Source organism: Anser brachyrhynchus (assembly GCF_964034855.1).
Source record: "Anser brachyrhynchus genome assembly, chromosome: 6".
Classification (NCBI taxonomy): domain Eukaryota; kingdom Metazoa; phylum Chordata; class Aves; order Anseriformes; family Anatidae; genus Anser; species Anser brachyrhynchus.
Window position 1 is genome coordinate 24,522,249 of NC_137700.1, and position 23,745 is coordinate 24,545,993.

General features: G+C 55.6%; 1 protein-coding gene and 1 long non-coding RNA gene across 2 annotated transcripts; one reads left to right on the top strand and one right to left on the bottom strand.

The window, feature by feature from the left end:
- The first annotated feature begins 387 nt into the window (after nt 1-387).
- On the top strand, nt 388-10,928 carry LOC308197008. Its single transcript, XR_013952527.1, has 2 exons — nt 388-2,809; nt 9,321-10,928. It is a non-coding gene; the product is annotated as an uncharacterized lncRNA (long non-coding RNA).
- Nucleotides 3,737-23,745, bottom strand: PITX3 (paired like homeodomain 3). Its single transcript, XM_080596793.1, has 4 exons — nt 23,477-23,745; nt 10,906-11,046; nt 6,492-6,697; nt 3,737-5,252 (listed from the first exon to the last, which is right to left on the bottom strand). Exons 2-4 carry the CDS (start codon nt 11,012-11,014, stop codon nt 4,689-4,691), a joined length of 879 nt encoding a protein of 292 aa, XP_080452919.1. The 5' UTR covers nt 11,015-11,046; nt 23,477-23,745; the 3' UTR covers nt 3,737-4,688.

A 23,745-nucleotide genomic window follows, 5' to 3' on the forward strand; every position in this document is an offset into this window, starting at 1 on the left:
GCAGTGGCATTTGCTGCTGGAGGGCCCCTCTGGCAGGGACAGCTCGCCTTAGCTGGCCCCGGGCAGCACCACGCTGCTGCTGACCCCAGGTAGCCAGCAAAGGCTTTGGGCTGCAAGGAATCCTCTTCAGTTTTAATGTTATTTAGGTGCCCGTGCAGAAATTTGGTCTTTGGCTGGGGTGTTGCTGGCCAGAGGTGGTAAGGGAACGTACCCAGCCCAAGCCTTTTCCCATGCCTGGATGCAGCCAGGTGCCCCAAGGCAATTATCGGCAGGAATTGTCGACAGGAATTGGCTCCATCTCTTGCAGGTAGCTCGCTACCTGAGCCCAGTATTGAACAACTCCAGCAGGAGCTTGGACGTTCACACCCAGCCTGCAGTTCGGAGCTGTGATACCAGACCACGGTAAAAGCTGGCATGCACCAAGCAAGATGTCAGAAAACAATTCCCCACTGCACTAACAATAAGAGAATAACCAAGGATGGTGTTGCGTGGCTTTTCGGCAGGGAGGGAAAGCGCTGCTGGCAGCCACTGAGAAGACCCAACTGTTCTGCACACTTTACATTAGCCTTTGGAAAAGAACAGCTATGAGGAAGTGGGCAGCACAAGCCATGCCAGTGGTGGGGGCTACAAGCCTGGCCTTGAATAGGGAAAGCCCAAGAAAGGGAGCATTTAGATTAACAGGAATTTTTCAGACCATGTGGGCGTGATGAACTTCCTGCTAAGCAAGCCCAGAAACGTTTGCTGTTATCTATGAGAACTGCTGAGGGACAGTGAGGCATAAAGAGACTGGAAAATGCAAGCTTTTTACCCTTTCAGAAGGGACTGGGGCCAAAAGCCGGGACCTGCTGACAGCTAAATCCCCTCACCCACCAAAAACCGCTGGAACAGATAATCTCACTGCTTGTAAGCAGTGGAGATGAGCAGGAGCCATGGGGACTTGCCAAGGACAGAACCTGGTCAAAGCAATCTGATTTGCTCCTGTGACAGGTAAGGGCATGGTGAAGAAGAGCCCTGGCTGCCATTTCGGTGGATTTTTAAGGCTTCTGACCCGTGTCATGCTCTAGGCTCTTAAGCAACCTTTAAAACATGATGTGGATGGGATGTTGGGTAGGGACAAAACCCATTGGATAATTATACCCAGAGAGTTATCTAGGGTTCACTGTTGAAAAAGAAGAGTTACGCTGAGTGAAGTTCAGGGACATCTGTTCCGGGTCTGGTTTTGTTCAACATTTTCATTAATGATCTGGATGATGGAGGAGAATGTGTGCTTGCTATATTTGCAGATTGGGAAGTATCCAGTGACAAAGCTTCTTGCCTAACCGGCCTTTAGAATAAGCAGGAGCCTGCTAAACCCCACCTAACTGGGTTGCAGCATCAGGGAGACACAGCTAGGGATGTCCTGGGGACCTGGGGGGAGAGAGAGGTCCTGGGGAAGGTCTGCAGGGTACCTGATGTATTTGTGCTGGACCAGTGAGCATCTCATCCACGTCCTGGGACCCTGGGGAAGGAGCTGAGTGCGGGAGGCTGCGCTGGCTCAGCTGCATCGGGAGGGCAGGTGGCATTTGGAAAGCAGGAGACCTCTCCCAGGGCTCTCTGCTGCCAATTTGCTCGCACCGTTATTTGCTTTTGGCCATCTCTGGTGTCTGCAGATTTTAAGGTTTTTCCCCAAGTTCTGTTAGTCATTTGGTGCCATTGTACAAAGTGCTCTCAGCTCAGAGCTGGTGTGTGGTTGCCGCCTGGTCTGGATGCTGCATGGTGCAGTACCTCTGACTGCAGAGACAGACCCCGCCGTCTTCTCCATACAGGACTGGGGAGGAGAATCTTGTTCCCAGTAGCCCACCTGCAGAGCCACTGGCCGTGCACTTGCACGCAGCAGTGGCCTGGTGCAGGTACTGACTGAGTCTGTCCTGCTCAGAAATCAGACTGGTCTGGCCTAAAGGTAATCAAAATGACTGCGTGGAAAATCTCAGTCTGAAAAATCAGTAACTGAACTGGGTTTTGGCTTTCCCCCAAAGGCTTTTCTCCAAAAGGAGATCAGGAGAGCCATGTGCTGGGGTTGGCCTCTCACTCCATGCATGTGGGCTGCCTGTCGTAGGCTGAATCCTGCAACGCTCAGCAGCTGCTGGCCCCATCCGATCAGCGTGTCCCCTCTGCTCCCTGCTCCACCTGTCCCGGGCTCCCCTGCTGCACCCCATCCCACCCCATCTCACCCCAACTCCATCCTCGCTGCGGGACGAGAGCTGGATCACCACAAGTTCATCTCAACATGGAGCTGCTGAAGGCAACACGCAGCTACCAGAGCAGGTTGAAAGGAAGAAGGAGCTCGTGTTGCTCTCAGCTCCAGTTGGGCTTTCCCTCTTTAGATACATCACCCAAGGGAAGGGGAAGCTGGGCCTCCCTTTGATTTCTTCTCCAGGCAAAGCTGCGATTTCATGAGAGATGTTTCTTCTGGCTTTGCCGTGTTCCCACCTGCACTCAAGGTCAGCGTGGGGTGGAGGGCAGGGTGCGTGGAGATGCTGGGGGAGCAGCAGCTGCCTGAAGGGCTCAGCAGCTTGTTGTAGGAGCAGGAGAGGGCTGTGGCACCAGCTGGCTCAGGGGATCAGGCAGAGAATGGGACCCAGCTGTGGGAGAGCCAGAGGGGGAGAGGAAATGAGAGGTGCTGGGGCCTTGCTCCTTCCCCTGGGGAGGAGAGCTGGGGCAGACAGGGAGTCAGCGGGAGGGCACCGAGGTGAGGCCTTGGTGGGGAGACCATGGAGCAGAGGCCACCGTCACTGAAGCCACCACAGCAGCACTGGTACCCAGCAACAAGGTAAGATCTGGGTCTTGTCTTGGATGTGTGTTTTCAGTGTTTGTGCTTGAGCTCTGCATGTGTGTTGCAGATGGAGCAGTAGCTGTTCCAGCACAGGGGTACTTGGCTCCCTCATCTTGGTCAGAGCAAAGCGTAGTTTTGCTACAGTGTGTTTGGCCTGACATCTGTGACTGCTCTGTGTCTGCTCACCAATACCTTCAGCAGCGGCTGCTGTCTGTGGAACAAGCGATGGCAAAGACTGAGTGATTTGCACGCTTTGCATGTGGGCGACCTCTCTGTGTCTCCTAGTGAGAATCCCTTCTCAGCAGTTTGCTTCCTCTGTGCATGCTAGCAGTGTTGCAGAAATCTTTGCACCAGCTTTGCCTGCCCCACTCACTCAAGCAGGTTGGTTTGTCTTGGTAATATGTTTTACTTTTTTCTCTAAGAGAAAAGTAAAATATCAGGGTTGTGCTTGCCCCTGAGGTACGTGCCCCATGGAGGAAAAGGAGTCTGCACTGAGTGGGGACTGACTGAGTGATGTCCCGCAACTCCATGGTCTGTGTAGCTTCCTTGTGCCCTTGGAGAAACCCACCGTGTCCCTCTGCATCAGTTGAAGCAGCAGGTCCTGCTGGTGTGAGTACATCTCAGGAGATCCAGCTCTCTTTTACACCATTCTCAAAAGACATAGCATGGGGACAGGCTAGCTGGTCAGGTTCCTGCAGCTGACCTCTCCAGGAGGTGCTGTTTGGAGCCAGGAGGGCTGCGAGGAGCCTAGAGGCACTGGTCCCATCCAGTGAGCTGGGGAAACCTCAGCAAGGAGAGGTTTCCTCCTGCTCCCACCCGCGCTGCCCTGCCTGAGGATGCTTGCTCTCACCCAGGCTATTCGTGCTCCATTTCTGAATCTTTAGGTGCAAGGTTGTGCTCTCAATAACCAGACAGGTGGAAGCCTTAGAGGGATTGTGCCAACTTTTATTTTACTTCCTTTTTTGAAATGGGATTTGAGGAAGGGAAGGAGATGTGCAAGGGGGAGTTGATTGTTGCAAAAGGGATGCTTTGGATGTACACTGGCAAAGGTATTCCTGTCTGACTGGAAATGACTGAAGCAGTAAAGCAAGACAGGCAGAACACCGCCTCGGTGGACATGCTTGCTTTATGCAGGTTTTTGGTTTTAAGGTCTACTTCATGGGTTATTTCATGTACAAAACAAAAAGGCATATTTTAATATATATGTCTACATATGTATTTGTATATATACATGATATATATATACATACACATATTTTATATCTGTCCAACTCCCAGTTCCTAAAGGTTTCAAGTCTGAAGGGCCATGCCTATAAATGCACTACAAAGAGATGCCAATCAACTGAAATGCTTTCTCACCATCTGCCAGATAAATTGGCGGGCAAGATGTCTTCCACCAAAATCTCACAGGCGTGCAGGGAGAAGGGGTCGGCCAAGCACTGAAGAGCAGCCCCACGTCGCCTCGTCCCTGTTTCCCATTACTGGCTGTCCCAGGAAAGGGAGGGTTTGGGGTCAGACTGAAACACGCTGAGCTTGGCTGCCCACGGGCCAGGCGCCCTGCCCGCCGGGGCTCCTGCTTCCCAATGGGGCTTCCAGTAGACTGTTTTGGTTTCCTTACCAAGAGGGAGGGTAAGGGGGTTGGTGGGCAGGGAGGGAAGGGGTTTGGGAGGGGAAAGACAGTCAAAATTCACCATACGATAGTTAGACAAATCTTCATAGAGGTCCGTCTGCCCGCTCGCTGCGCACTCTTTCTCTCGCACTCTCTTGCTCTCTCTTGCTTTCACTCTCACTCTCTGCAGGACGTACGCTGTTGTAGGGCTAAAGGTCTCCTTTTGTCAGGCTAAGGTCAAGTCCCCGGGTGGTGGCGGGCAGCCCTTCATACAGGCCTGTCCACGGCATATTGGCAAGGGCTCAGGTTGGAAGCAGCCGTCTGCACAGCCGGGTAGGTGAAGTTGGCGTGCTGCTTGGCCTTCAGCCTCAGGCTGGCCAGGCTGGAGTTGCACGTGTCCCTGTACATGTAGGGGCTGGCTGTGGAGGCATACGGACAGGCACTGGATGAGACAGCGGAGTTGAGGCTCGGGCTGTTCAGGTTGTTGATGTTTCCCAGGTTGTTGAGGCTGGAGGCCGGGACCCCAGTCACCGCGGAAGGGACCATGGAAGAAGGCATGGTCATCGAGGCGATGGAGCTGGGCGGGGAGAACATGGGCTGGGAGGAGAGGGGACTGACGTTCATGGAGTTGAAGAACGGGAAGCTCTTGGCTGAGAGCGGGCTGGTGGCGAGCCCCTTGGTGGCCCAGTTGTTGTAGGAGTAGCTGGAATACATGTCGTCGTAAGGCTGCATCAGTCCGTTGAACTGGGCTCCGAAGCTGTTCTTGCAGAGCTCGGCCTGCTGGTTCCTCTCCCGTTTCCTCCACTTGGCCCGGCGGTTTTTGAACCAGACCTGCAAGAGGGAGAGAAAGGAGGGGATGGATTCACTCCGGGCTGTCCCCTGCAGGGGACCTTGCCCCAGCCTCTTTCTCCAGTGAGACATGAGTGGGTGAAGGGCTGGGGTTGTTCCCAGGGAGCTGGAGGCCGAGCACCAGGGAGGGGTGCTGTCCTACAGTCAGTAGTCCTACATCAGTCCTACACCAGTCCCACCCAGTCCTACATTGCTGTGGGGATGTTGATGCCAGACAGTGGTGCTGGTCCTACACAGGTGGCACATCCACAAACCACCTCTGGAAGTCTTTCTGGTCTCTAATGTAGCTTTGACTCGTGGGCCCTGGATGCTGCAGTGAGTTTGTTTGGCATAAACTAGTGGAGGAGATCAAGGAGTGACTAAGGATGTGGCCCGTGCTTGGTTCTTGTTGGCTTTAAAGGGCAGGCCTGCATCTGTGTCCTGGCATGGGCTAACAGAGAGAGCCCCTGCTGCCCGCCTTCTGTGTGCTGCCTCACCCACCACACTGAACAAACAAATGCCCTTTGCGTGGAGAAAAGGGAGGAAAACAGCTTCTGTGTTACCAAGCGTGCACAGCCTGGGAGCAGGGGTTGGGGTTGTGTGACTTGGGAGCAAAGCATTTGGGGGATGCAGCTGGAGAGCTGCTCAGCTGAGGAAATAACCTTTCTTGCTTTGCCTTCACCTCAGCATCAGCTGGGCGGGTGCTAGAAGTCTGTCTTCTAACAGGAAAATCTGTTAGCGCTGGAGGGACTCAAACAATATAACTTCCTGGAGCGTGGAAGCTGCTGGAAGGCTATTCATGGTGCTGCTAACTCATATTTCTAGTAGCGGAGAGAAGACCTCGTTCCAGCTGGAGCCCTGCCACGCCGTGCCTGTGACTGCACAGCGGTTTGGGAACTCCAAAGGGAGCCCTCCAGCGAGGCTGGGGATGACGGTACAACAAGGAAGGGGTTTGCTGGGTCAGGGAGCTGGCTGGTGGGGCAGAGCTTGGCCACTGGACTTCCCTGTGCTACTGCTGTAAGCTTGTGCTGGGTGAGGAAGGCATGGCCAGCACGGGCTGTGTGTGAGGCTGGATGTACCGGATCTCGGGTGGAGACCATCGTGAGCTGCTCTCTAGAGGGGGAATTGTTCTAGCATTCCTCATTCCTTCCTGGGTTCGGGGACAGCTTGGTGGCTTGCAACACAGGCGTTTTTCTGCCCCACAAGCTTGTGCATGGGAGGGTGAGAGGGCTGCAGTCCTACCCGCACTCGTGCCTCCGTCAGGTTGGTCCAGACTGCGATCTCCTCCCTGGTGCTCATGTCCGGGTAGCGGTTCCTCTGGAAGGTGGCCTCCAGCTCCTGCAGCTGCTGGCTGGTGAAGTGAGTCCTCTGCCTCCGCTGCTTCTTCTTCAGCGAGCCGTCCTCAGGGTTGGAGTCGTCCGTCTGGTTTTGTTGGGACTTTTCAGTGTCTGCGGGGGAAACAGAGAGGAGAGTTAGTTTGGGGGCTTGGATGTGTTGGGGAGCCTCTCCTTGGGGTGTTGGATGCACGCCCCTCTGCTGTGGTCACCAGCAGTTCCAGCAGCACCCACCAGAGGAGCAGTCCCACCTCCCTCCCTCGCCCTGCTGACCAAGTGTCTGCCTCGCACCGCACCCACGGCTCCCTTTATAAAAACCAAAAGGAAATTGTCATTTATGGCAGAGCAAAAGATCAAATGGTGTTTTTGCAGAGAAGTGAGTGGGGAAAGGCAGGCTGCTAGTGATGGCAAGTTGAGGCTCTTAAATTAACTAAGCCAAAGAAACACAAACTTTTATCCTTCCAGTGCTTTCATGGTTAGGTGCGCATATTTTCATTTTAAAAAAGTAGGAAAGAGCCTCTCTTAGACCTTACCACAGATTATTTGAGCATCTCCCTTTCTTTCTCATTCAGAGCTCCCTCTCTGAGAGGCTGTGTCTTTTGTTTCATCACCCTCTTCGGTGAACATCCTGAAACTCTGGTGGCTGCACCAATATCTAACCACATAGTGCTGCTCAGCCTGCTGCCAGTCGCTAAATCCAGACCTTAGCGTGCCTGCCTGCTCTGAGCTCGGGCTGGAGGTGGGCAGCTCGGCCAAGCCAGGTGCCTCCCTCTGCCACAACCCTCGCCCTGCGAGTAAAGATTTCTTCCTCTTCAGTAGAGGACATTGAAGCTGAGTCACTCAGTGAGTGGACAACAGTGAGAGGGGAGAGAAAATGCAGCTTTTTTTTTTTTTTTTTTGAAAAAAAAAAAGGGGGGAATTCCCTGCCAGGAAACAAGACAAGTCACCATGGAGTAAAATTACTCCAGATAAAATGAATCACTGCTGATGTTCACCACCACCTTCTGCTGCTCTAGGAGCTTCTTATACACTTCCAACCAAAAATCGGGATTTCAGCAGGAAGGGGAGGTGTTCTTTTCCAGTGTTAAATACTCCACAAAACCAAGTAGAAATGGTTGCAAACAATGGCCAAACTGTTGCATTCAGGAGAAGAATCTTTTTTAAAAAAGCCTGGCATCATTCCACTGAGTTTCAGATGAAAAGGGTTTTTTGTTTGGTTGTGGTTTTTTAAGTGGAAGCTAGCTTAAAAGGCTTCAAAGTCCAGAAAAATATCCTAACATGGAAGCTGTCCTGGGCAGCCCATTAAGACACAAGGAAGCAGGGGACCCTGGAATACAGCTGGGTGAGGAGAGAAGGTTCTTCAAGGCCAATGGACGTGCCCTTCAAAAAGTAAGACCCACGAAATCCAAATGGCAGAGAGAGGCCCTAAGAGAGACTGAAAGGCACCCAGACACACGGATGGTCAATTCTTAAACCCCTCCCTGCCATTCCCAGGAAAACCCTGCTTTCCCCAGCACCTGTCTTCCCCTGAGGGGAGCAATGCTGGGGTCCTGGGGAGTGTTTGCAGGGGAGGTGACCACCCTTCACGGAGGACAGCCTGAGCACGAGCCAGAAGAATTTTTTCTACGGATATATGATGCAAGGACTGCAGCAGTGCAGAGTTCCTGTATGCTCCCCACTATCCACCTCCTGTTCTGTGGCATGTTTAATGCTGCTGTTGGATATAAGGGAGACCGAGGTCATTGTAATGCAAGTAAAACTTAAGGTGGGACGGGCAGAAATTTTGTTAACTATGCTCATGGCAAGAAAGCATCCACACAGCATCTCCTCTGCTCCCGTGGTCTCTGCTAAGTGATTACAGAGACCTCACCTCCATACTGTTTCCAAAAAGGAGACGTGAGGAAAAAGCTGTTCCAGTGTTAACAAGGCCAGGTGCCCACCCTAGGACTCATCAAGTAGCTTGCTTGTAGTCTGCAGAGGTGGCACACCCAGCCTCAGCAGTGAGGGCTGGAAACCATCACAAGCTGCTGGCTTTTGGTTGAAAGGAATGGTAGTGCAAACTTCTTAGCCAGACCTCTGAAACCTTCAATATAACTTTATATATATATATATATCAATAACTTTACCACTTCTTTATGTACCAACAGATGGCAGAGAAACTAATGCAAGGAGAGCGAGCTGGCTGTGTAGAGCAGCCCTGAGACCGCTGGAGAAAGCTCTGCCACGTGTTGGTTCCCACCAGCAGGGCACAAGCTGCTCGTGCTGGGCAGGAAGGCACCATCTCCTGCTCCCAGAGCCAGCATAAGGCAGTGTTTCCAGACAGGCTGGACCAGCAAGAGAACTTTCAAAGTGCACTCTTGAAATGGAAGAAGCCGTAAGACCTGAAAATAGGACCTGTAGGAGCTCTCCTTGCTGCCACGAGCATCCTCATGCAGGGATCCCAACAGAACTGTTGGAAGCATGTTCTTGATTATTTATTTATTTTTTCAGTAGCAGTTATTGCCAAGGGGATAAATCTGATTTCTCTAGCTGAGTGCTCTGAGCCAGTGTTGGAAGAGGGAGATTCCTGCATCACCCATCTCTAAAACAGATTAAAAAGGGAGTGATGGCACCACGTCTGAGCTAGTTATTAGGAATGGCTCAGTACAGATGAAGGGACAACATTTGGTTTGTTTGCTCATCTGCTAAGTCTGGGTTAATTAAGAGCCTGATGCATACATGGGATATGTTCCCACAGGAGCCCCTGACACGTGGATTTCAAAAGGGGCTGCTGCCAAACAGGAGGCTGTGCCCAAACCAGGAGTTCCCGCTGACAGCTGCCGTTCTTCACGCAGGAAGAAATTACAGCAAAAGGGTATGACAACGGAGCAAAACCCACTGGCTAATGGGCTGCATCTTGGTGGAAGAGCTAACCAAGTATTTTGCTTTGGTATTCACCTTCTGCATGCCCTCTGGGGTAGGACTTTCCCTAAATCTTGTGAAGTCGAAGTGGATGTGGGAATCCTGTCTCTGAGTCTGGAAAAACCTGCAGCTGTACCTTCCTCTTAGTGTCCTCTCTGTTTCCACACCTGCTGCCTTTGGCTCTTCCTGAACATTGCTTACAAGGAACATCGTCTTCATTTCTGCTTCTTCTCCAGACAGGGGAATGTGCTCTCTGTAAAGGCACTGTGGTGGGGACCAGAAGTGTGGCAGTCTGGGGGAACCCAGGAAAAGGAAGAGCCCCTTGGGCTGCCCTGAATCCACACTGAGGAGCTGGCTGTAGAAAATATCCTCCTCTCCCTTGCTCTCCTCCTGCCTGATGAGAGCTAACAGAAGGGGGTGTTGCAAACGCTCAGCACCATTGGAGGGTGCTGAGGATCTCAGAAAGCCCGGACAGAGGAGGTTTCTGCTCTGTTCCCTACCATCTCTTGCTCTGCAGATGGAGCAAAGGAAAAGTGGGGCTGTGTTTTTTGGGTGGAAGGCAGGAATCTGCAGAAGTGACGTACCATGGTGCTGTGCCATGCCCTTCCCTGCCTGTGCTGGGGACACGTGCCTGGTGCAGCTGCCGTCAGCCTCCCTGGTGTGAGCGCAGGAGCTGGCAGCCCCCGTGCGCAGGTAACGCTGGCACACGGCCACCTCACAGAGTGACTTTATTTCTAGACTATGTAAGACAGCAGGGAGTGACGTCGCCAGGCACCAAGCATTTATTATCGCCCTAAAATAGGCTGTGGGATGCATCCCATGCATGTTCGCCCACTCAATGAAACTCCTGCAGTCATAGCTGGAATTAGCTGCTCACGCCTAATGGAAAAAAAGAGAAGTCCGCTCCTAAATTGGCAGTTCTGTGGAGGGACTGGGGGGCTCCATCGGGAAGGCCACTTGGATAGAGACACACGCCGTGCATCCCCAGCAGCTGACGAGGAGCCACTGAGCTTGGGGATGTGCCCAACTAAGGTACGCACGCAGCAAGGAATTCGGCGGGTGGATTCTCTGACCATAGCTACGATGCTCCCCCTGTGATGCTTGCTCCAGAGAATTTTAATCTGCATCATTATGCTGATTAGCTTCTGCACGTGGGTGAGCCCGGAGGCTTTACACAGGGAGCAGCAGGCTGTCCCCAGCCCTCGCCTCCCCTTGCGCAGGTGCTCTTAGGGGGAGCTTTGCATCATCTCTTCCTTTGAACCCAGGAAGTTGAGCCCAAGGCCAACCTAATCCATAGCAAGGAAAGCTTCAACTCGAGCACTTAGGCACAGGCAATGCTCGCCCCACGCCTCCCCCGGCTCGCTTTCTGCCCACCAGGTCCCACTCCCCCACTAGGGAGGATTGCGGGGCCTCGCACTCACCGCTGTGGTCCTGCCCCTTGCAGCTGTGCTCGTGCTGGGGGGTGCCGGAGTCCGAGAGCGACAGGGCTGGGCTGCGAGCCTCCGCGTCCGCCAGCAGGTTGAAATCCATGGGGCAGGAATGGGCAGCAGAGGAGGAGGAATCTGAAAAAGCAGGCACGGGGTGGTTAGGGAGACGGACCTGTGTTCCTGACCTCTCCCCACCCGCTCGGGGAGGGACCTGCCAACCCTTGAGGGGAGGCCTAGGGAGAGCAAAGGATCCTTGTGTGATCCTCGGACCCCCTCCGAGTTTCCTGGCTGGAAAATGGAGATGCCAGGCTTTCTGCTGAGCTCCCCTATAAATCAAAGATCATCTAGCGGCACTTCTATTTGCAGCCTTCAGAGAAAGAGCCTCCAATTTATAGGTGACATTCAGACTGAAATAGCAACGCCGGAGCATGCTGTGTAACAGAGATCTGAGGAAGTGGTTCTGGGCCAGCCAAGGGCTGTTAGCACCTTCCCCAGACATCCCGCCTCTCCCCGGCCTCCTGCCGCAGCTTCCCTGCGCTCTCCTTCGCTTCCCAGCAAGCTGGCCGGGCACAAGCAATGCTCGGAGACCGTGAACGTGGACAAACACATGTGCACACCCAGCAGAAAGCCGCCCCTGCGTGTGGCACTAGGATGAAGGCACATTGGCCTTCTCGGAGGCTGCCACGAGCTGGGTCAGTGCAAGTGGACTCCTGTTGGTTACAAGAGGACCTCTGCAGCCTGAATTAACATGGGAATCGCATTACACGCCCTTGAGTGCTGGGGGGATGAGTAAGCCTGGCTGGAGCAGCAGCTTGCTTCCAGCTTTGGGTCATCTTGACCAAAGGCTCCCCAGCTCCTCTTCTGCGGCTGTGGGCTACCTCCCTCACTGAAAGCATCCCAGCTGGGGAGCTGCTCCCCACAGTGTGGCCAGGACCAGGACTCCCCAACCTTCCTTTTCCATGCTTTTCTGTCCCAGGGTCAATTATTCCAGTCCCACTCCTCTGGGCCTCCATGCCCTCCACCTGTGACTACGTTGCCTGGAAGGGTTCGGTTGAGAGCTGCTCTATCCAGGACTCCGTTGGAGTCTCACGAAGAGGCAGGAGTGAAGCAGTAGGTGTTACCAGCCCAGCCACGTCACCTCAGCAAGGTGAGCAGGCCCCATCTTAGGCCCTAAGTCCAAGTTTCAGCTCACAATGCTGCCACACACAGTATGATGTGTGGTTGCCAGCGCGCACTGGTTTAATGGTTTCTGAAGGCTTCAAGGAGAGTGGCTGGGCCCAGCAGTTTCTAAAGCTCCGGTCACCCCAGCCAGGCAGCCTGTCACTCAGTGGCTGTAAACACGTGCCAGGACCAGGGACCTCCAGGTACAGGGCTGTGGGACCAGGTGTTTGGGATTTCCGAGCTACAGGTTGTGGTCAGTTGGGAAGGTTGGTGGAGGATTGCACGACCCCTCTAATCCACGCGTGTTGGGGCAGGGCTGACTGGAGGCAGCATTTCATCTGGTCTGCGCTAGCCTTTAAACATGTAAACAAGAGATTAATAACATAGCTTTTGCACCTCCTTTGGAGGTGGATGACAGTGACTAAGAATGTATTTTCAGAGCTGTCTAAAGCCTCCTGTCAATTTGAGCAGGGCTGCTGCTGGGGCCCTTGGCAAAGGCAGCCCCTGTACCTGCAGAATGCCTCCAAGGCCGCGGCGAGAGAAGCCATTCCTAGTGCCTGTCCTGCTGGTTTCTGCAGCCAGCCATGGTCACGACTCCCCCAGAAGTTCTCCTCCCTGGTGCCCCTCCATCCCCAGCCCCTGCTGAGCCTCAGTGCTGGCCCCAGCCCCGTTCTGAGAGCAGCATCCCTTGCTGGTTTCCCAGACCTTTGCCTCCTCCGGGCTTTTTGTCTCCTGTCGGACAGAAGTGGCTCCGTGTTTGCCGTGGGACTGGTTTCCATTTCCCACCCATGGCTGTCTGACCTTTGGTGTCTGCAGGCCACGTGAGCTCCCGGCGGCAGCGGGGCACAGCCCTGTTGCTTTCTGCCATGTGTACGCGCACAACGCAGTGTGACGGGGGCTGTGTTTTCTTTAATACCTTTGCATGGAGTAAGGAGAGTCCATCTGCTGCTGATATTGCCATGGCTTTTAGCATGGCTCTTGGAATTATGCAGAAACGCGCAGTGAATTAATTCGCTGGATTAAGTCTTGATTAAGATGTGTGTCACTTTGCTGTCTCAGAATTTATTAAGAGCCCTTCTTGAGGCGGCGGCAGATGGAATTTCTGCCCAATGTTTGTAGATGATAATTTCCCCTCTTCTACAGCCATTTGCATATGATTGCATCTGTCAAGCACAATTTCCTCTCTTTGAGGGCTTGACTCCGCACTGGACCAGATTTAAGGAGGAATTCAGACTCCTGCCTCATTGTAACTGCAGGACAGCATCCTCCTGTGCATGGTCCTGTTTGCCTCAAGACTCTTGCTCGTCTTGCATCGGTTTCATCTGTGCAAACTGGGGTGGAGATACAGAAACCGTGAGGGGAGCAGTTTTACAGCCGCCTTTATAGGTGTAAATGACAACATAAGGCATAAGGCTTGGGGGAAGCCAGCCCCAGTATTTAGGACTCACATCCCATCCCGCACTGCACCCATGCAGTGGCTGTGTGCTTGATATGAGCTGCTGGGCACTGTAGTCCGCTTGGCCTGCCTCAGGGATGTGCCAGGGACCTGGGCTGAAACTGGTTGTAAAGCGTGGCCCATGTCCAAGTTGAAACCAGGACTTCTGACTCAGGAGCAAGTTTGATTTTTTGAACCAAATGTAACACTATGAGGATTTCAGAGAGGAAATTTTGTGTGTGTGTGATTACGTACCTACTACAAGTGCCCTATGCAGTGGCATCAAGCAAGGCCCTTTCAGCTTGCCATGGGCAGAACAAACAAAAGCAAGAGGAGACCTGCTCCGCACAGCCATGGAGGGCTGCTGGGGCGAGCGTCCGAGCTCTGCACTGGTGTACGTAGCTGGGGACACCCCCTGCTGCCGACATAAAGGGCTGTAGGTATTACTCTAGATTATACAGCCCTTTCGGATTTAATTAAAGGAGCTTTCCTCCACACTGGCTAGATCTCGCTGTAGGCAGAGACATTAAGAAAGTCGATGATAAACCTTTGTGGTGTTCTTACCAAGTCGTTTGTTCTCAGGGAGTTACTGGAATTGGCACCTCAGAAGTGTCTTTAGATAGCATCAGATTTATTGTTGCCATCTGAGCCTTCATCTCATTTTCTCTTAATGTAAAAGGACCATTTCTTTCGGGGCAGCTTCTGTACTTGTAACGTGGAGCCAGACTCGCTCAGTTTTCAGTTTTGTAAAATCACCCCTGGCCCCCAGCCTGCTCTGGCGCGTGTAGCTCCTTCCATCTACGTACTTCACTGTGCCCGTGATAAAAGGTTCCCAAATCCGTAACAAACAGATCTTTTCTTCAGGCCACCACCCATGCACATCCTTTCTGCTGGCAGGGAGCAGCAACTGCTGCTGCCTGGGTGCTGTGAAAGGCAGTGGGCATGAGGTGCAGCATCTCCAGCCACCCAGGGGGGACACCTCGCTTACCCAAAAAGAGCAAGCGAGGGTCCCCGTGACCTTCCTCCTGGATCTCGGTAACATGCTGCTCCATCGCCTGGGAGCAGAGATTCCTCCGCTTGTTTTTTTTGGAGGGGTGGGAAGGAAACATAAAGGCTGACTGCAAGCCAAGCAGGGCTAATTATAGCAGTGGCTTTGGTGCTGTGGGTGCTGCCCACGGCGAGCTACCCCGAGACTGACAAGCGCGCCTTGCCGAGCTCCCTGTGCTGCCACTGGGGAGTGGGCCACAACCGTGTGCCCGCTGAGCTGAGGCACCAGCAGGTCTGTCTGGGGGGAGAGGCCGTCCGTCCGGTCGTTTGATGCTGTTTGCCTTCCCCAAGAGGATATGCAGGGAGCTGGCATTTGGGATCCCGAGGGCTGCCCGTATCCCCTTCTGCCCTTCGAGTTTATCTAACCATGTATACAGGAAGAGGATCTGTCCACATGTACTTTGGTCCTCATGGGGGTTGAGCTAAGGTGGAGCTGCCCCTGCCTCTGTCCCACATCAGAGGGGAGTGGGCTGGGGCTGCCCTGTCCCATCCTGCAAGAGATTTTTGCTTTCCCGATCCATGTGTTTGTGCAGGACGGTGCCACGCGAGTGTCCACGGGCTGGGGTCTCCAGTGGCACAGCGTGCGTGGCACACGAATTGCACACCAAGCTAAGGGCTGACACACGTGCTGCCTGTGAGGGCTCCTTCCCTGCAGCAAGAGAGCAAGAAGGGTGGGATATGAGACAATAATCTTCTCTTCCTCAAGACTACAGAAATACAGCCACAGGGAGACCAGGGTCATCCGCTGCTAAACTTCTCGGTGTAACTTTAAGTCTCTAATCTTAATGGAATTGCAGCAGGAACCAAGCAAGACCATTAATCACTGGAAGATAAACAGCAGCAGCAAACCGGTTACCCAGAGCGCAGCCCCGTTGCGGGCAGGAGAGCTGCCTGCCTGCCTCCAAAACCCCGGGGCTGTGTGCAGCCCCCGGCTGGCCGAGCGGCGCTTCCAGGCGTGCGCTCACCAGAGGATCACGAACCGCCAGCGAGGGCTGAGTCACAGTTTATTATAAACTTTATTTCTCGATTTAGTCCTTGCAGTGCGTTGCTAACCCCTGAGCTCTGGCACGGGGTGTCTTTGTAGCAGTGTGTGCTGCTTTAAAGCCTGGAACATTTTTTTCTGCTCTCCCATCGGTAGGAATTGCCAAAGCTCCCCGGGGTGCTTGGTATCTGATTGCTGTTGGAGCAAGCTGTTTTGAGCTGCAAGAGCATCGCAGGCAGCGTGGTGCCACGCTGCAGGGCTTCCCGCTTGGGCTGGCTGCAAGGGGCAGCCTCTCTGTTTCTATCTGCTCTCTTCATTATCGGAGAAGCTCCTGATAATGTGGGCTAGGGTGGGGAGAGGATGGGGAGATAAGCACTGTCGCTGACTTGGCTTGTGATGTAGGTAAAATCACTTGGCTGCTCTGAGACTCCATTCCTCATCTCAGAAATGATGTTAATGAGCCCCTTTGAGCTGTGAGAGGCAATGAAGCAAAATTCCTTTAAGTGCTTCCAGATCCTCAGATAAGAGGTGGTAGGGAAATGCACAGCATCGCTGGACCCTGCCGAACACATTCTCCAGGGGCTGGGGGCAGCCCACAAAGTGCGAGCGAGCCGCTGGCTTCCCGGGCCTCCACTCAAGCCTCTGGCTGTGGAGGAGGGTGACGGCCAAAATGCCTGCTCTGGGCAGGCATTAAAGCATTGGTATCACGCAGGATTATCACAGTGGATATGTCCCAAGGATTGACAGGTCTGTACCTATGTCCGCAGGGAAAAAGGTCTGTATCACGGCCCTGCCGCAGGGAAGAGCTGTGGCATACTATGACCCACACGTTGCAGATCGCCCTCCCCAACACTTCCACCCAGAGGGGGTCCTCTGCAGCCCCCAGACTGTGGCAGCCCCCACTGAGCTCAGCTGCAGGGGACAGAGAGATCCGTGGAGCCAGGGCAGCGCTCCTTCACTCGGCTTATGCCAAAGCAAGCTTGGGACCCCACCGGAGCTGCCGTTAGCCTACCTGGATAGCTTCTGAAATGGTGCCCGAAGCTTGGAAATGAAGAGCTAATCATAATACAGAAGGGAAGCCCCGCCACACTTTCTGCAAAGTTGTTTTTTTGTTTTTTGTTTTTTTTTTTCCTAAATGAAATGTTCATGCTGTGTTCATCCTTGTAGGAATTGCAGCGTGGGTCTGGCTGTGTCCAGCTGCCTTCCCTGCGTGCCTTGCACGCTGCGCCTCGCCGGGGCGCGCAGCACCTTGGCTCCATCAGCCGGGGCTGCGATTTTCTTTCTGACAGACTATGCAGCTACATTAATAAAGCTGCACTTTGTTATGGCTTATTTTGTTTGTTAGGCATCTGGAACAAAATAAATCAGCAAAGGCTTAGTTTTGCCAGAACGAATCGCAGTTGCACAAAGTTGCTGGCAGTGTCAGGCTCTGTAGCACAGGAGTGCTGGGAGCGACGTGTGCTTTGCGGGCGCAGGGAAGTCCTTCAGAGAAACTGATCACTTTGGTCAGGGAGAAAAGAGGCTGACTTGGGGGACAAATTCTGCCTGAGAGCATCTCACGACCGAAATAAAGCAGAGAGAGGGGGCTCAGCTCTGCCGATCCCTGTGCGCCCTGGCAGGCTGCGCTCGCAGCACATCTGCCTGCATCTGTACGGCAGCGAGCAGCACAGCTGCGGCGGCTGAGGGACTCCTGTTTCCCCTTGCACGCACAAAGCACTCGTGTTTGCACGTCCAGAAGCTGGGCAGAAGCGGAGATGGGAGCGAGGCAGCGGTGGAGCAGCGTCGCTGGTGGAAGCACGCGCCAGGATCTGCTGCTTGCGCAAAGGGCAGCGGGCCTGGCATGGGCGCACCGGTACGCCGTGCTGCGTTTGTTTGGGTGGCTGTATGAGTTTGAGCGATTATTCCAGCAGTAAAAGGGAACTGGCCCAATGCCCGCGGCGGATGCGTTCACGGCAGAGCTTCGGCGTCCTTTTGGTATCTCTGTGGCTGCAAAGTTGACCCGTTTGAGGGAGGCTGGGGCTGAGAGGCGGCGCTGGAGCTATGCGGCTCCAGCTGCCGTCGGGAGCTTTGTATGCAGATGGAGGGCAGCAGATGACTCAGATGCTACCAGGGATGTAAATGATTCTCACAATTAGTAAACAAGCTCAAGAAAGCCCCTAATCAGGCGGGTGATGCATAGGGCTGAAGGTCGGGAAGGCTCCGCCGTGCAGCCGGCACGTCACACCCTTTATGCGTCTCCGACCTTGGCGCGCTGCGAAGCCGCCCGCGTTCGCCGTCAGTCAGCGTTTCTGCAATAAATCCTCGCCGCAGAAGTTTGACTCGGTCATAAACATTTGCTCCGTGACAAAACTTGGCAAAAAATGGTGGCTGGAAAGAATCATTTTTTGGGGGGAAGTGCCGCCGGGTTGCTGTTTTAAAACCCGGCAGGGCTGTGAAGGGGAGAGGAGTTTGGCTGGGGGTGCCGCGGTGGCCGAGGGGCAGCGCTGCTGGGGACGCCAACCGGAGCCCCGATGTGGGCAGCCGGCTGCCAGGGCTGCGTCATCCCAACATGCAGAGCCGGCGGAGCCGATGTCTGGGCTGTAAGGTTTCCCTGATAATTACTTTTTTTCTCCTAAGCAATTTATATTTAATATATTTTTTTAAGTGCTCTGGCAGGAACGCCCTTGCAGGACGCGGGCTGCCATGAATAAAGCAAGCAATGAGCTCAGACCGCAGCATCCCGAGCAGGAGAGGAGAGGACGTGCGGCAGCTGCCAGCACCCCTCTGGGGGGGGTCGCTGGGGCAGATGCTGGAGCTCGCCACACACATACACACACCCCCCACCTTTATGGACCTTGCAACATGCCCCGAAGGTCAGCCTGTTTACCCAGACATTGTGCAGAGGGGGACGAGGAGGGGATCGGCCCTCCCCACTGCAAACACGGCTGGATCCAGCCCTGCACCCTTGTGCAAGTGGCCCACGCTTGCAGGATTGGGCCCAGGGTGCCGAGGGAACCTCTCGCCCTGCAGCAAACCGTGCCATAAATGTCGGGGCACGAAGACGTGGGAAGCAGCGGAACCCGGCTTTGAATGTCAGGGTCCTGAAATGCACTGCACTGCTTAAGGACTGTGTGCAAAGTCTGGGCTTTTTAAATTTTTTTTTTTGTTTAATCCTTAGTTTTTTCCATCTGTTCCACGCTGCATCCCATACAGAGCCCTGGGAGGTAGGCATTTTGGGTGGGTAATGAAGAAAGCTGCAGATCCATAATTACTCATTCAGCCTGGCCCTCGGGCAATCCCATCAAAGTGGTTCAGAGAAAAAAGGGCCGGGGCAGAGGGAAGCGAGCGCTCTGGAAGCAGCTCGGGTCGCAGCCCCTCGGCCCGACCGCTGCGGGGACACGGAGAGACGGCTCGGCAGCCCCAGCCCCAAACCCGACCGAGGACAGCCCAGCTCCGGCCGCGGTGTGCCAAACACCCCGGCAGCCCCTCTCCCCCAGCTGCAGACAAGCTCCAGCACTGGCTTCTCTGCACCCATTTTAAAATTGTGCTGAAAACCCCTTCTGAGCAGGACATACAAGTACGCACCGCTCAACGCTTTGCCCATGAAATTTCTCCCTGGTTAAGTACAGCGCCGCACACAGCGTGACTTTTATGGCTCAACATATATCTCTTACATCCAAGATTTTTATTTATCTATTTTTTAAAATCATCACTCTCCATCCAACTCTCTAAACAATTTTCCTCTTTTTTTTTTTTTGGTGGAAAAAAATCCATGAATTTACTTTAAAAAATAACCCTGCAATAAATGCGCATCTCAAAAAAAAAAAAAGCCTGTAGAACTGGAAGTTTTGGATATTGTGGCACCAAAAATAAAACTGATGGAACAAAAAGGGAATTTCATGTGGTTTTCATTGTCAAGTCTAAGCTCAGAAACAAACAGGAAATAAAAATGGCTAAAACAAAAGAGATTTCTTTTAAAGTATGTTCAAATCTAAGTGGGGAGCTGGTTTATTTGGGAGGCATTCTCTGTTTATTTGTTTTTCAGAAAGACGAGTAAATAAAAACGTCCACACGCAGACAGGTCAACTTGATTCATGGTTAAGCTCTCATGCTTCTCTCTGGTCAGTTATTATAAGCACTTCTTACAAATTAGCCTTGCAGAAACGGCACCCTGAGAAGGGGCAGGAAGGGAGACGAGGCTGGGGCTGCTGCTGCTGGACGGGAGCTGGGAGGCAGGACGGAGGGGGAGGCAGGCAGGCCAGAGTCACCGCGCACTCGCCGACGATGCCTTTCGCTTCATCTGCGCGCTCTTTGCATTTCTGCAGGCAGCTCTGCTGGGGCTGAGCCTCCCGGCCCACGCCGTCCCCCCGAAGCCCTGCTAGCAGCAGATAAAGGCGTTGATTTAATAAAAGTGGTCTGTGGGACCGGGGCTGGGAGAAACAGCCAAGCATGTGCCGCAACCCAGAGACACAAGTGTTTCTTGGGCTCGCAGGTTTTGGGACGGTGGAAGTAGTTTGCTGGGGAAATCGGGGTCTGCAGACAGGTGTCTCATTCACGGGAGCTCTGACTGTAATTTAGGAGTTTAATTGGATGAATGCAGGACCCCAGGTCTGCTTCAGCTGAGATCACGAGTAGCTACAGAACCGTCAATGCATTCCTGAATGCTCTGAATCGTTGAAAAATCAGATGTGCGAAATGAATAGCAGCTTCGGCACTTCTAGCTCTGGTTTCCCTACTCTTGTGCGTGGAGAAAAAGGGTGTAAATGTTTACTTTCTGGTGGAGCCGTGCTTTGGGAGACAGAGAGCATCGCATCAAGGGTCAGGGGACAGAGGCAGCATTTCTGGCTCTGTGCTGGGCTGCTTCCCCTCTGCGAGATGGGTAACGTTCCCTCCTGCTAAATCATTCAGCAACCCGCCTACGGGAAGGCTCACGAGGAGAGATCAGAAGGTGCAGTTTGTCAAAAACGGGCACTCTGAGCTTGAACTTGTTCCCATCAAATCAGCAGGAGATTTCCTGTTCAGCATGCGGGGGACCAGCCTCTTCCCAGATCTGCTGGGCAATACCCTGAAACTGGTGGGGACTGCAGAGGAGGGGGCTTCCCTCCCCAGCTCCATATCTCTATTTAGAGCCTAATATTAACGGAAACGCTTCTCAGCCTCCATCCAGCTAGATCTCCTGGTTCCTTCCCCAGAAGGACTCAGGATTTAGTTGTTGCCCATGCTGAAAGCCAGCAGGGCTGTCTCCAGCAACCCCACAGCAGCACCAGTCCTGGGCCGGGGGGGCCGAGCAAAGCCCTGCCGGCAGAAGCGACCCACTCTGCACTCCGTCCCGCTGCGCCTCCAGCAGCAGCCTGCAGGCTGCCTTAAATGCCCCACGGAAGCCAAGAGCTAATAACCAGCTTCATTCAATTCCCAGTCACATTATTATCCAATCTGCCAGAGGCATTAATATTCAGAGGTGAGCCAGGCGGGAGGGCAGGGGTGCGGGCGCGGGGAGCGGCACACAAAGGGGAGGCGCAGCGAGGCTGGCCTCGCAAATCCTCTTTCTCTGGCCGCCTGAAGCCCCCGGCCCTGATTCAGCCCCGTGCTGGCCAGAGAGGGTTTTTCCCCCAGCCTCGAGGCTAACTGTGATGCTGGTCAGTGGAGGCAGAGGGCAAGCTGGGGGTAGCCCAGCGCTGTGCCCCCTGCGCCCCAGCCAAAAGCCAGGTCCCAGCTCTGGCTCAGCTCGATGTCCTCGGACCCCAGCATCCCGTGACAAGTGGGGACCACCCCCCTGCAGCCAGGCCCTGAGCAAATAGCAAGGTCCCGTGTTCAAATGGCCGGATAACCACCGAGCCCGCGCAGAGATGCCGCAGCCTCCTGCTCCCGACCCCACAGCCTCATCCCGCTGCCTTCCTGAAGCAGGGCGCGTGGTGTGAGGCCACCAGTGATCCCCACGGGGGACTTCGTTCCCAGCCCAGGACCTCCCCTGTCCCCAGAGCCAGGGCACATGTGCCAGGTCACGAGACAGAACTCATGTCCCCGGCTCATCTCATCTTCCTTTTGGAGCTGTCTCCTAGATCGGGTTTCTGGCTTTTTCTTTTTGGCAGTCTCCAAAGTCAGCCTCACCTCTCAATCTCAAGGTTTTGGGTAGCATCTGACGATAGAAAAGATGCCGCTCTTTTTGCCGACTCCCCACAGGGTACACAAACCAATACTTGGCAATTCAAAGTTTTCAGCTCTGTTAACTGCCCGAATTAAGCCCTTTTAGAAATGCAACAGATAACACACTTTTAAACCAGTGCCTTGTACAGGAGAGCCCGGTTACTGGGACATAGGTGGGTTTCACGGGGAGAGCCCAGCCTGCAGGTCTTGTGCAATCCCGGTAACATCAGGAAAAACACTGCCCTTGCCCAGAGCCCCCTCCGGGTCGCCAGGGACAGCCATCTCCTGCGAGGGCTCCCGGTAGGGAGTACCGGGCATGCTGCGGCCATTTGCTAACGAAAACCAAACCCTGCCCCGTTTCTGCAAACATTTGTGGAGCCTGAGAGCAGCTCCCGTGCCCTGCTGGTCCCTCTGGAGCCAGCAGGCAGCTCTTTGTCCCTCACAGCAAGGCACGACCGAAGCCTGTGCAAACACCCATCCCTCCGGCTCACCGGCACGTCACGGGAGCGGGGGGCTCACGGAGACCCTGGCCCCATCGCCAAGAACGCCGTCCTTTTCCTTCCTTTGGAAGCTGGGACAGGAACACGGGGACGCTCCTGAGAGCCCCCTTCCAAAACTTGCTTTCAGCATCTCTCCAACTCGCGGAGGGCACGAAGCCACCCCACACGGCCACCCCGCAGGGCACACAGCGGGCTGGGACCCCCCGAGCCCTGCTGGGGAACACCGAGGTGGGAGCATCCCCGGGGCGCTGCGGCCGGGGGCTCGCTCCCGCACCCCCCGCAGCCTCCCCCGCAGAGCCCAGCCGGCTGGGAGCGGTGTGCGGAGCCCGGGGGGGGCTGCCCGTCCCAGCCCGTCCCGCTCAGCTGTCCGGCGGCGGCGGGGGCTCCGGGCGAGGGGCTGACAGGTGTGCCCCCCTCGGCGGCACCGGGCCGGGGCCCCGCCGCCCCCCCGAGCCGGCTCCAACAGCTGCAGCGCAGCCCCCGGGGCTCTCCCCCCGCCCCGGGCTCCCCGCGGCCACCGGCACCCCCGCCGCGAGGAAGAGGACTTCGGGGCGCCGCTCTGCCTCCTGCCCCCGGGCCGGGCTCGCCGCCGGAGCCCGACAGCCGGCTCTGCCCGGAGCCTCCCCCCGGGGGCCGGCCGGGGCTGACGCTCCCGGTCGGGGCCCCGGCGACGACGGCCCCCGGGAGCCCCCCAGCAGCCCGGGGCAGGTTCGCCCCGTCGGCGGGGGCCGGGCTCGCCCTCTCCCCGGAGCTGCAGGGAGGTCGGCCGCGCTGTAAACAGGCGGCAGCCCGTTACATAAATATCATTTATCCAGCTGTCCAGAAGCCGTCGGGCTGCCTTCCTTTTCCCAGGCGATGTCTCCCCGCCTCTGCTCCCCGCTCCCCCGGACCCTGCAGACAGCCGATCCGGCAGCCCGTTATTTACAGCGAGCCCCGGCTAATTTAAACAGCCCCTGCCCCGCTCGCCCGAGTGGAAAATGCCTAAGTTTAGCAACCGCCAGGCGCTCCGGGAGGGGCCCGCGGCGGCCCCGAGGGGGCGGCCGGGGCTGCGGCGCTCCGGCGGCGGGCGGCCCGGGGTAGCAGCCGGGGAGCGCACGGCCCCCGGGGCCGCTGCTGGAGCGCGGGGCAGCTCCCGGTGCGCCCGCTGTCCCCCTGCCCCGGGGGTACCGGGACGGGGGGTGCCGGGACGGCGGAGCCGGGCGGAGCGCCCCGAGCCGCCCCGCCGGGGATGCTCTCGCCCCGCCGCCGGTTTCGGCGAGGCTGCGGCGGGGAGGTGGGGGGGGGGGGGATAGAAGCGGGGCCCGGAGGGGCACTTACGGCGGCTCCAGGCGCGGGCTCGGCTGCTGGGCGGCCTCAGTCCTGCGAGCGGGGCGAAGCTGCTGCCCCCCGCCCCGCCGCCCGGGCTGCTCCGCCGCCGTCGGCGAGTAAATCCCGGGGCTCGGCGGGCACTCGGCGCCTCGCTGCCGGCCCGCGGCTCACGGGGAGGGCGCCGGCCGACTGCCTCCCATTCACCCCGGCCATTCACTTTATGGCGGCCGGCCGGCGCCCCCCGCCAGCTGCACCGGGCGCCCCGCTCCCGCCCGCCC

Excerpts from the sequence above, each read along its gene's own strand:
- PITX3 (XM_080596793.1), bottom strand. The coding sequence starts at position 11,014 with ATGGATTTCAACCTGCTGGCGGACGCGGAGGCTCGCAGCCCAGCCCTG. Across the intron at positions 6,698-10,905 it reads CAAGGGGCAGGACCACAGCG|ACACTGAAAAGTCCCAACAA; the intron begins GTGAGTGCGAGG and ends TTTCCCCCGCAG. Across the intron at positions 5,253-6,491 it reads TGACGGAGGCACGAGTGCGG|GTCTGGTTCAAAAACCGCCG; the intron begins GTAGGACTGCAG and ends TCCCTCTTGCAG.